The 12782-nt window shown below is 36.2% G+C and overlaps 1 protein-coding gene across 5 annotated transcripts in view; it reads left to right on the top strand.

Moving 5' to 3' along the window:
- ADCY1 (adenylate cyclase 1) overlaps positions 1-12782 on the top strand; it is a 169239-nt gene that overhangs the window by 97913 nt on the left and 58544 nt on the right. For all 5 annotated transcript variants that reach the window (XR_006166890.1, XM_042806792.1, XM_042806793.1 and 2 more), the window contains exons 6-7: positions 9007-9165; positions 10863-11004. Coding sequence is in view for 4 of the 5 variants with exons in the window: in XM_042806792.1 (XP_042662726.1) it covers positions 9007-9165; positions 10863-11004 (301 nt within the window). In the remaining variant the exon portion in view is untranslated. The remainder of the gene's footprint in view (positions 1-9006; positions 9166-10862; positions 11005-12782) is intronic.

Genomic DNA, 12782 nt, shown 5'->3' on the forward strand with positions numbered 1-12782 from the left:
TGCCTTCTCTTTGAGGGTGAATAGAGCACAGTGTAACCTCAATTTTAAAATGAATAGTAAGCTATTAAATAAAGAAAAATATTATAAAATAAGCAAACATAAGGCTTAAGAGTTCAAATTATGCATTTTTTATTTCGAACATTTCACCTTCTTTCTTGTTTCTAATAAAGATTTTGCCACATCATGTATCTAACATCTTCCATTTGTATGTGAGGATCTTTATGCACATATATTCACACAAAGAAGTTGTTTTTCCAAAACCAAATAGAGTTTATTTCTGGAGAGTCTTAGTGTTGTAGAAGAATGAGTATTGTGATCCTCTACCAGAGTTCACTGTAGGTTTTGCTCACGCAATTTATCATGGTTATCTCTACAGAAGTAATGGCCAGTTGTTCAAACCCTGCTAATGCCTTAGGAGAACGTGGACATTACCACACATTTTTGTTGGTTCATATGAACCTTAAACTCTTCTGTGAGCCTGGATTCATTGAGCTTTCTTTACAGAGGACTCAAAAGCACAGAAAAAAGGAGAGAAGTACTTAAAGCAATTGAAGGCTGATTCTCCTTTCTAGGTCAATCCATTCGTTTTTATTATAATGTTCATTTGTAAAATCTTTCAGAGTGTGAAGAGTTGGGTAAATGAATCTATATTCTCCCTCTTATTCAATGCAAGTTCATCGTGTTTGTAAACATTTGTAAAATTGATAAAAGACTTTGTAATCTGTGATAATATATGATGGTCTATGATACTGTAAAATCCTAGAAGAATATTCTAAGCCTGCAAATTATTTATATGTGCATTCTTCCATCAGCATATGGATACTCCATTTAAAATGAAGCCTTGGCCTGTAGAAGCATAGTTAGATATACAGACCTTGTACACATTTTCCAAAGTTTTTTTTTTTTAATCCCTCAAAAGCAGTAGCTGATGCTCTCATCCTCTTTTAAACCTAGAAGTAATCATTAATTCAGTAGTTGTGCTGTGTTTCATGTATACAAATAAGGTAGCGATAGAACTGTCTGAACTTCCTTTTTTTGAATGTTTCAGTTTTACTAATATTGGAAATGAAACATGTTCCCTTTTTATGTTATTATTTTTTGGCTGCTGTCATACTGTAAACTTGAAAAAGGAGTCAAATTAAAAATGAACTGGGACTCTTCAGCCTAGAGAAGAGAAGGCTTAGGGGGAATCTTACTAATGCATACAAATACCTGATGGGAGGGTGTAAAGAGGACAAAGCCAAACTTTTCTCCGTGGTATCCAGTGTCAGGACAAGAGGAAATGGGCACAAAGTGAAATACAATGGATGTAGTATGTTATTTAGACATGTTCATTCAGAGGTTGTGGTAAAAGATAACTGACAGTTTCAGCATTTTATTTTTTAAAGAATTCATAAATTGTAAGTCTTTAGCGTAGTCAGTGGTCAGAGCACAGTGAGAGGGCAAGATGGATAAGAGTGCCCGATTTATATAGGGTTGCTAAATGGATAGAGACCTATTCTGCATCCTTTGTACACAAGGATAATTAATGAATCCACATTTTTTTTTTTTCTTCAATGAGGAAGTAGTAGTGTGAGTAAGGACTGTAAGATCCAGGCTCAACATATATTTCTTCTCTTAGTTAAATGAATATTCCTGTTCTGCTTATGTTAAGATACAGGAAGATGATGCATTCCAAGTACCCTTGCCCTTGATGGCAGTGCTATTTTTTTTCTTTTACTCCAAATGAAGCATCATTCGTTCAGATATTGTTGGATTCTGGATGAGGTTCTTCTGCTGACAGAAGTATGTGGCTAAGCCAACTGCACAAAGACCTTCAAACCAGGAAAATAGGTTCTGCTGAAGATTAGGAAAAAACGCTTCACTCCTTCACAGAGACCAAAGTTAGAAGATGGATTCCCCAGATTAATTTGTTTGAAAACACGTTGAGCAAATGAAAAGGAGAAGTGAAGAGCTTATGATGGTAAAGTTGGAATGCAACATTTTATTTTTTATTGGTATGATTATTAGATGTTGCTTATGAGTCTTATGAGATTTATAGTCACTTTTGTTTTTAAACTTCCCTCTTTCATCCAGAGTTGGATTCCAGCTATGTTCTAAAAGTCTATTCACTTTTCTGCAGAAATCAGGTCTTGACATTGTAAATCTATGCTTGGAAGTTCTCATTCCTAGTGACAAGTTTGTCATGTTACTTGGGATAAATAATACCACTTGAATTGTGATTCATCTGATGTATCTATCAAAAGTGCCTCTCCCAGAGATATGTATCACCAAGATGTGCTTCTTCCAGGAAATCAAGGAATAGAAACTTCTAGTGTCTGGCTGATGGATCTGGGATTTGTATAAATTGAATATTATGATGAGTTCATATAAATTGATACTTTCTATTATCTTAATGCTCTGTCTAACTGTTATTTAAGTATCATAGAATATGATGCTGCGTGTGAGTATCATCTGAGAATATTGCCTCATTACAATTTGATTGAGATTTTCAGAGTATTTTTCAAAGAATATTATAAAATACTTAAAATTTTCAAAATTTCATCTGCCTTCTACAATGTATTTTTTTCAATGGCACAGTTAAAGTCAGACTAGATTCATTATAGGAGGATCTTTTTTTTTCTTAAAAAAACCCCAACAAAACAGATAATGTTATATTCTGTTTCTATTCCAAAAGAATTTCTGTTGACAATGAGTTTTGTGTCAGTACTTGATACAGGCCAGGTGTTTATTCTAGTTCACAGTGACTTAAACCATCATGGCAGTATTTAAGTGGGAGTTAAGTGTTGTATACTTCCGATGTTGTTTTCATCAGGTGAATTTTAACTATCAGGTTTTTGTTAGTAATATAATTTAAATAGACATGTTCATTAGTGCCTCTGATGTGCCAGATGTTGCTCTAATGTAGCAGATGTTGTCCTCACCTTGGTTTTGATCAGTGTGTTAGGCCAAGTCCACTCTTTACCTTAATTAAATTGCATGCCACTTTTGAAGGTTCCACTCTACTTACTGCAGTATTTTACCTTCTAAATAGATATATTTGTTAGCTAATTTCCATGTAGGAAAGTTTTGCCCAGCTATCTAAGCTCTTCCCTCTCTCCTCCATAAACTGGATAGAGTTCTAGTTTAAGGTAGTATTACAAGGGCAATTTTATACATTCTTAATAATAGTTCATCTTTCCTTACAGAGCACTTCATCAACTGATATCAATTATATTAAACAATTTTTTGTCTCAGTCCAGAAATGTAACCTCTTAGGAGATTAAATGTGATGAAATTAGAGAGTTTTTAAAATGCACTTGATAAATTCACAGGGCAAGAAGTGAACTGTAATGTTTCCAATTGAAAATGAGGAGAGAATCTAGGTAAGCAGGATTTAAATACTCGATTTGGGACTGGGCTAAAATACTGGGGTTGACATTCATAAACTTGTCAAAAGTGTAATGGGATCCCATAATCATTCATGTCGTCATATAAATGGTACATTTTCACGATACTCCTGCCCTTGACATCTTACCAGGATGCCGTTTTAGTACTGACTCAGCGGGAATTGCACCGCTAGCTGCATCACTGGTTATGTCTGCATTAGCAGGTAGCATGGCACAGTAGGAACACATCAGTACATCACAACTGCTGCTGACTACTTAAGTTTAACATAAATATATTATGGGGGAGAGGGGAGGAGGGTTACTATAGAATAGGTCTCGTCTGGCCCCCTGAATTAAATGTTGCTACTGCATGTGGGGTTTGAAAAGGTCTGAAGGCAAGTGTCCATGAACCTTTGCTTCTTGAAAACCAGGCACCCCCAGTGGGGTCTGTCAGCTCTTCTCTGTGTCACATAGGTGAGTTTATCCCAGAGGGATGACTCCATCTAATATAGATGACTCCACCAGTCTTTCATGTAAAACCTCATAGATAGAAGTTAGGCTTATTTTGCACCTGCACGTTGTGTTGCTGCTTGGTTGCATGGGACATTGTGGAGGTTGATGCTTGAACTGTCTCCTTCCTATGGGTTTGGTTCTCGCCTGTCCAAAGGTACTGGGGAAGAGAACTACGGTAGCCAGTTTGAGGAAGCCTAACTGAAATGTCAAGTTTCCCTTCTCTGATCTTTTGTCCGAGGAAGAAGGTAGAAGCACTAACTTTCCTGATGTCATCACTGTCAATATTTTTTCCTCTGGTCCTCCAGAGGTCCAGGATATGGGAAAGTTTGGATTAGCAGGAGTGAGTTGACCTTGAATTCTAGGAGAAACAGCAATTGCATTTTCAGCAGCAGAGGAAGCTGTCTACCACTGAGGAAAGCTTGCAGCTCTGGCCAGTATTTTAAAACAAACAAACAAACAAACAACAAAAACAAACAAACAAAAAAGCATATAAACAAACAACAACAACAACAACAACAACAACAACAACAAAAAAAAAAAACAAAACACTCCTGACCTAGAAAAACAGCTGCTGGAACAGGACAGCGAAGGTCTTCAGACAACAAAAAATTGACTGAGAGGCCTATCATGGCCCCTGCCTCGTGGGAAGACAAACAGGGAGGAGGCAAGGGGGCCTGGTGTACAGGTGCTGCTTGGTGCTCTAGGCCATGGCCTCTCCTCCTGTGCCCTGACAGTCTGACAGACAGGTTCACAGAAAAATAGTTTCTGTCATTAACATCCATGAACCGACCAATTCTTAAATGTAGTTGGAATGGAACTGGCACAGAAATATTTAGAGAGACATGCAAAATTGAAGGCCACCCTTGCCTTACAACGATGCGTATCTAAAAAGCAAACGTATGTAACTGAATGAAGAATCTTGTCTGTGCCTTTAACTGGGAAACATCTAATTCTACACAGATAATTTTGGACCTAAAGAAAAGCCCTAAATAACTTATAAGAAATGGGAGGCAGAGCTTTTTTTTTCCCCTTCATATGCAGCACAGGTCTGGATCCGTTCTGCAGATGATCTAAATGACTTTGATGGTTTGTAGCAGCCCATGAAATATTTATAGCTAAGGAGAACTAAACTTTAAAGGCTTGGTAGGATACTTGAGCTGTCAGGGTAGATCATTATCTTATTAGTCACTTACATAGACTCTGCATGCTTCTAGTTTAGAAAGAAAATGTTTTTCAATTTCCATTTGTTTCTGGGCCTACTTCTGTGTTAACATTTGGAAAACTCTTGAGTATATTGTATCTGAATTTAGGAGAGAATAAGTTATGATGAATAATTTATTTGAGAAACTTATTTTATTTTTCTATTCATGGCTTGGTTGTGAAGTGCTGGTGTTTTTTCAGAAATGTTTTTATAATTTAAAATGCATCATTGGACACTTTTGTGATATTTTAGTGCAGAAATGTTGATTTTATTTGGGATTACGGCTGTGGTGCTGCTCTGATTGTGTATTTAAAGCCTATTCTTTATATATTCCTTAACATTCCTCATTTTTGATAGATCAGTGGGGTATATTTATGTAAACGAACTGCATAAAGGGCACACAGGTCTTCAAAGTAAATTTTAAAGGTTTAGTGAACTGTTCATGAGCTTTTTTTCCTACTCAGTTTTAATAATGGTGAAAGCACCCATGAAACACACTGTAGTTTCTGGGAAAAATGTAAAAATGTATTCTTCATTTATATTTTTTACTGACTACTTCTGAAAATCTTTTGTTCAAAACACAAAGTGTTTTCAGATTATGCTTCATGATTCATTGGTACATTATACAGTCCAGCATATTTAAGTAGGAGTACGATCAGCCATGTTGTATTTCTCTGCTCATTTATTTTCACTTACTTTTTATTATGCTATTCAAATTTTAAAAGCCGATTAAATTTCCCCCTTTCTCAATCTAGTTGTGGCAAAGCAAGGTCAAAGGTCTGGAGTGGTCTTTATCAATGTCTGAATTTCACTCTTTCCATTTACATTTAGCCTGAGGCTTTATATACTGTTTTTAATGGGTAAAAAAAAAAAATAACATTCATTTGCAAATAGAGAAGCTCACATGTCTGCAGGTTTGCCAATGAAGATAATTACATAGGTACTTAGTTATGCAGGAGAACATGGATGGGCAAGCAGGGTGTAATCCTGAAGGGCTTTGGCTTGCAGGGTATGGTCTTGGTGTAAGGTCAGTCTGTTAATGGCACAGGTGAAGATACAAAGGTTAAGTTATCATTAGGTGGCTTATATTAGTAGCTGCTTTCATTTCCTCAAGGCTTTGTCAAGCAGACAGTGTGCACAACAAACCCTGTAACACTTGAGTCCTTTTTGGACTCCTTGGAGTCATTTTTGAGGCAGATACTGAATAAAGGAAAGCTGACTTGCAGTGAGTAGAAATAGGACGAGATACTTAATCTTTCAGAAACCTGTGCATAAGCCTTTCTGTGCTGTTGCATAAAATATGACTGGAAAAATGTGGTATGTGCAGATTCCCTATGGGGACAAAAGAGGTCTCCACATTACTCACATTAGTGATGGCTGACATGATATATACTTCAGCACTTCATGGCTGCAGAGTTCCTGACTTAATTTAACGCCAGGTATCTTGCGCTGCTCACCCCACATCTTGACCTATGCTGCCCTTTCTGTTAATTGTATTTAAATGAGTACAGCTATACAAGAGACAGATACAGTGACTACTCCTGAAATACTTGAAAAGTCCTGCTGAAGACCTCTCTGCCAAATCCGCTGTAGTTGGACTATACTTTAAAAAACGTATTGGTCAGTGAAGATCAAGGGAAAACTGCAGCCAGAGCCTAAGTTTAAGGTCTCCTATTAAATGCACTGGAAAATTTAAATTTAAAACCTAATGAAAATCAAGTCTTACACTGATTAGTCAGTTGCATTTATTCACTGATATTCTCTCTTTTTGGATTGCAGCTTAACTGTGGAATGCCAGGTGTCTCTGTCACATAAGGAGCTGCAAAGATTTATGCACAGTGTTATTCTGCATGTAATGTGTAAGACTATTAGCTTCAAGGCTCCTTTTCAGTGTTAACAAGTCAGTGCAGGGTGTGAATTATACCATGTCCCTCATTCACAGAAATGAAGAATCCTTCTTTACTGGGGCACCAAAATTAGAAATACTTTTAATAATGACTTTGCCAATTAATTCCTCCTTTCCCAGCTGCACAATGAAAATCTCTGAATGTTGCATTTCATTTACAGGTGTAAGTCCATAGTTGCAGGTGGTTTCTGTGCCACTCTTTCAGGAGCTTTGCAAAGATATTAGTGTTTATAATCACTCTTCAACTGCTGTTCTTGCACTGATTTATTGGTTTTATCATTTTCTTTGTTCTGTACTTCTGTAATTGGGTAACTGAACCAATTAGAGCATAGTAAAGTGGAATCATTGCTTATCCATTTGCCTTCTTAACTAGTACCTCTTCATACCTCTTTTCTCACAGAAACTGTAAGAGCATTTAAATATGTCTGTGCCCTTTCTGTGTTACCATAGGAAATGATGCTTAGCTGAGCATACCATAAAGGTGAAGGCGAGGCATAGCTCTGTGTGATTACTAGTAGTTGCAACAGGTGCCTAGCAGTAGCATAAGGTGAAAATATAAGTTGAAAAAATATAATGAAATATTAAGTATCATCCAAGAAGACGGGGGGGGGGGGGGGGGGGGAAATTAATTTAAAACTAAATAGGTTTTTATTCAAGTGAAATTGTGATTAAATGGTGAACTTAGAGAACATCTTAAACCTAAACTGTGACAACATATATGTTGTCACAATAACTTTTTTTAAAATTATTTTTAACCCTCTGTGCTGCACAGAGAGGATGTGTTGGGGTCCATACTATGGTCTTCTTCCAGATTATTTTGTATTATTTTAATTACAAATTAAATGTTTTACACTATTACCTTGAGATCATGCCACTGCAAATGAAAGGAGTAAAGAAAATAAAGTATTATTTTGATATTACAGATGGAGAATTAAAAAAGGATAAAATTACTTTGAGTCACAGCAACTGTGGTAAAGGAGGAGAGAAATGAAATGCAAGTCTTGAGTGACTCAAGTTCATATTTCACTCACAAGATCAATCTTTTCCTCAGTGTTTAATATTAAACTCCTTCATGATGAAATTCAGTTAACCCATATAGGATCAAGCATGGTCTTTATATGAGTGAAGTGATGGGCGTAAAAAAGAATTAGGGAGAGAAGAACCCACCAACCAGTAAACCCAAGGCTAGGATAAGGAGAAACAGAGATTTTTGGTGAAAAGAAGAAGCCGGGTGGGCCAATTTAATACTGAGCTGAAAGTAGTCTGAAGTAGTGGTAGAATATAAACATGTTTGCTTGTGTGCATGTCAGGTTAAAATTAAGCTTAATAAGATAGTTTCAAAAATCTTCTTTTGATTCCAGCAATCACTGTGTGGTCACTTGTCATCCTGCTGAAATAAATGCTCATTGGGAAGAGGAACAATTATGACCCCAAAAAAGTAAATACATGTGAGATGCAAGATAAACAGGAAAGTGCAGAACTTAATCTGCCTGTCTCTGATTATTTGAGTTACAGACAGAAAGTTATTTGTTTATCCCCCAGTAAAATATCTAAGTTTATGTAGGACCGTGATAGCAAATACTGCAAAAGTAGAAAATAAAACCTAAAAGTTATAGTCTTAGGGAAGTTTTGTGACAAAGCCATTTACTACATTTGCTATATTATCCTCTTTTTTCCTTTTATTTTATTAAAGGTAATGAAACATAACATTTTCTGGTTTTCCTTGAAAACTGGAAAATTGAATTTCATGTATTAGGTTAAGAAATTTAGAAATACTGAGATTTTGGCTGAACAGTAATTAAAATATGACCAAGAAAATTATTTCTTTGGAATTACAATTGGGGATTTGAAACTAGTGAAAGAAAAGAACAGTCTCTGACTATATCATCTGAGATTTTTAAAAGATACTGTCTGTTCAGTCATGTGTATATATGTTAACTTTGGGGGAAGGAGAGAAAAAGAAAACCAAGAGAAGTGTCATTGTGTAAAGACTAATATTCTGATGCTGCCTTTTCCAGATCTGTTGCAGAAGCCACAGAGGTTGATCTCAACATGAGAGTTGGACTGCATACAGGCAGGGTGCTTTGTGGGGTCCTGGGTCTCCGAAAATGGCAATATGATGTCTGGTCAAATGATGTGACTTTAGCTAATGTAATGGAAGCTGGAGGACTACCTGGGTAAGTCTGAGAAAGAAACATAGAAAAAGAAACAGAAACCTGTATGGGTGAAGAATTTATTCCCTTCTTTGAGGCATTTGCAACATAATTGCTGTCGATAAGGAGGGTTGTGTTCAGTAAGAGCAATCAATGTATTATGTGATTTATCCTATGGAATTCTCCAAATGATCTTAATATTTACATTCGTAATAGCTTAGATTAGAAGCAAAACATTTCCAAACAAAATCCTTATTAGAAGCTGCCACATATAAAGAGTAGGAATGAGGCAATACTAGGAATGTAGGAATGCTAGACTTTCATTATTTCATGTTATAAAAGTAAAACCCCCTAGTTATTCCAATAATTTTTTACCCTTGCACCTCTACATGTGTGTGGGGGGGTGCCTTACTCCTTTTACATGGCAAGATTTCCAACACTAGTACTGTGCTGTAAATTTTTTTTAGATTTTTTTAGGGATCTTGAAATCCTTATTTATGCACTCAAATATTGATGATGTGCATGTATATGATATGGTAGTACATAATCCTGCAGCCAACCAAGGGGGCACATCCTGGAACTTTTAAGTACTCCTTGAGCCCAATTTAAACACACACTGTGCACTGTTCAGAGGTGCATAGGTGTACTTCTGTCTGCAACTCACATTTGGACTGGAACCTACCATCCTCTTGGATTTTTACAAGATCATGATTTGCTGAACAGGGGGACAATGGAACCTCTTAATTTTTGTGGTTAAGATGAGTGAATTTCTGTTTGTTACATATATCTGCCTTAGACAATTTTGACAGTGTATTTTGTATGTTCCTTACCTTAAGGCTTTCCAGCAAAAAAAAATCTGAACACATGTTTAATAGAGGAAAGCAGTAATAGCTTCTCAGATATCTTCCGTGAAGACATTTCAAATATAAAGGGTCTTTCAGAAGAAAATGTGAAGACAGTTTTCGGGATTGGAAAACAACAGATGGTTGAGTTACCAAAATAAAGTGAATTAGAAAACTGTGTACAAAACAGAGTAAATGAAACAGTCAGAAATGTGAAAGAGAAAAGAATAAAAAGGAAAAGTGAGAGAAAAAGGAAAAGAAAAAGGAAAAGAAAAAGAAAAAGAAAAAGAAAAAGAAAAAGAAAAAGAAAAAGAAAAAGAAAAAGAAAAAGAAAAAGAAAAAGAAAAAGAAAAAGAAAAAGAAAAAGAAAAAGAAAAAGGAAAAGGAAAAGGAAAAGGAAAAGGAAAAGGAAAAGGAAAAGGAAAAGGAAAAGGAAAAGAAAAAGAAAAAGGAAAAGAAAAAGAAGAAAGAAAAGGAAAAGAAGTTTCTGCTTTATGCACAGGAGAGATTCGGAGTGTGAACTCCCAAGTTTCAAATAGCAGGATGTTTTTCCAAGCAGGCAGTGAGGTAAACCCTTAAGAAAGCCACACAATGTGGAAGATGACGTGCAGACTTTCACTTTGTACAAATCAACAAATCTGCAGTGTTTGGACAGTCAGCAGTTCTCTTTCTGTTCATTCTGCTCAAGTTTAGAAAATGCATGTAGTAGAAATATTCTATGTTCTATTTAGCTGAAAAGACAAAGTAATTTTTTGACAACAAAAATGGGGTTTTGTATGTAACTTGACCTTTTTATGATTCTGCACAGGAATGTATTTCAGTAGCAACTAGCTCATAATGTGTCTGCTTCAAACAACAATGTCCAATTTTTCTCTTCAGGAAAGTTCACATTACAAAGACCACCTTAGAGTGCCTAAATGGGGATTACGAGGTAGAACCAGGATATGGTCATGAAAGGAACAGTTTCTTGAAGAAGCATAATATTGAAACGTATTTTATTGTGCCATCCCATCGTAGGAAGGTAAGCTCCAAAAATTCTAGCTTATTCTGTGATATGTTTTAATAATATAACAACAGTTCTGTGATATTCTGACAGCAGAGGCAATACTGGTATTTCCTATTTCTAAAAGCTCTTCAAACACTCTTGAAATTAGATCTTTTGGTTCTGACTGAGGCAGGAATGCTGAAAAAAACTAACCTTGAACATTAGATAGAGAAGATGATCAATTTACTTTTGAAGTTTAGAAACAAAACTATCATTCCCTTTACCCTCAAAAAAAGAAAATTGTTGTTTCATTCAGATCCTGTAATCATTCTATCAGAAATTATATATTACTCCAAAAATTTAATTTACTCTTCCCTTTCTCCTCCTGTCAAAAGGGTGTTTCAAAATATTAATGATCACAGCTTGGCTATTTTTCTTCTAGTTTTCTTTACTGTTTCATTCCCATATTCCTGTGCCATTTTACTGAAGCTCTCTTAACCCTTTCCATAACCACTTGTGATATCGGTGACTCCTTTACTGGGCCTCAAGAATTCCCCAATTAATTGACTTAGAAAAAGTAGTATTTATAGCCATATCATGCCCACAGCAGAAAAGTTAGTGAAATGAATTCAACAGTGATTGAATTAACATCCCCTTGAAGTCTGGAAAAGCTGCCATGTTGCCCAGCTGTACAACACAAGCCCTTTTATCCAGGTCAGAGGAAGAGGCTGCAGTCAACCATCCTGCTTTTGAATGTATATACCACTGTGCCACAGATCAGGTATTTATGCTGAAGCTGAGTAAATTTTCTAAGATTATTGCAATGAATAATATATTCTCTGTCCAAAATACGCCTGGTTTTCTCTCGTGCTATGTTTAGCTGCTCATGACAAATTTAGTATTTCCCTTGCTTGCTTTTTCACATCAGACTCTCACAGTGATTTTGCTCATCCTTTTCTTATCTTAGCTGCCCTTCTCTCCAAATTTAGTAAAGTTCCCCTCTCCCCTCAGCCTCTTCCTTTTGTCAGGCCCCTGGAGATGTACTGGGGAAAGAGGAGTAAGTCAGCAGTGCTGTTGAGGGACAATAACATTTTCTGCTCTTTCCTTCTTTTCGGTGGAGAACAGAAAATGGAAAGTGTGGAAAGAATAAGGTAAGAGAAGATTTTAGCTCATTTGAGAAGGAACTTCATTTCCTAGATGTTGCTCTGGATTTAGCCAACTCTGATGGAGATGGGTGTGACCATCTAACCATATTTTTAGGATAAGATCAGAGGCCCAGTAGTATGACAGTAGTATCTTGAGTCTCAACATGCAGTGAAGGTGCTGACAGTGGTTTTCCAACAGGTTCATCTGTAGTCATACCTTCCTTCCTCAACCAGTTACTGACTTTACGACAGCCTTTTGTGCTTCTACAAAGTGTTTTGTGAACTCACTAGGAGTCTTGAAAGTCCATAATCATCACTTAAATACATTCAGTTTGTCCCAACCTTTTCCACATCAAATGAAGCTTATCTTAAAAGTTATCAGCCATAAGATGCTCATAGTCCAAGGGGAACTTTATTGATCTTTATCTCAGCCAGACAACTCAGGATACAGACTTTTGTACCTTTACCTTTTGAGAGTCTGCCCAAACAAGTTTCATTCACGGATTTTGAGCTTTAGAGGGAAAATTATAACATCCAATTCTGAAAGTAAGTATGAAAAACAATACAGTTGAAGTTTTAAAGTGATGTCAAAGCTCCACGGCTCCATGTGTTAGCCAGCTGCTATTTGACAAAAATGTAACCAGGGAAAAATAGGTCATCTTGAATTCC

This window comes from Tyto alba, unplaced genomic scaffold, assembly GCF_018691265.1.
Source record: "Tyto alba isolate M040663 unplaced genomic scaffold, T.alba_DEE_v4.0 Super-Scaffold_48, whole genome shotgun sequence".
NCBI classification, from domain to species: Eukaryota; Metazoa; Chordata; class Aves; order Strigiformes; family Tytonidae; genus Tyto; species Tyto alba.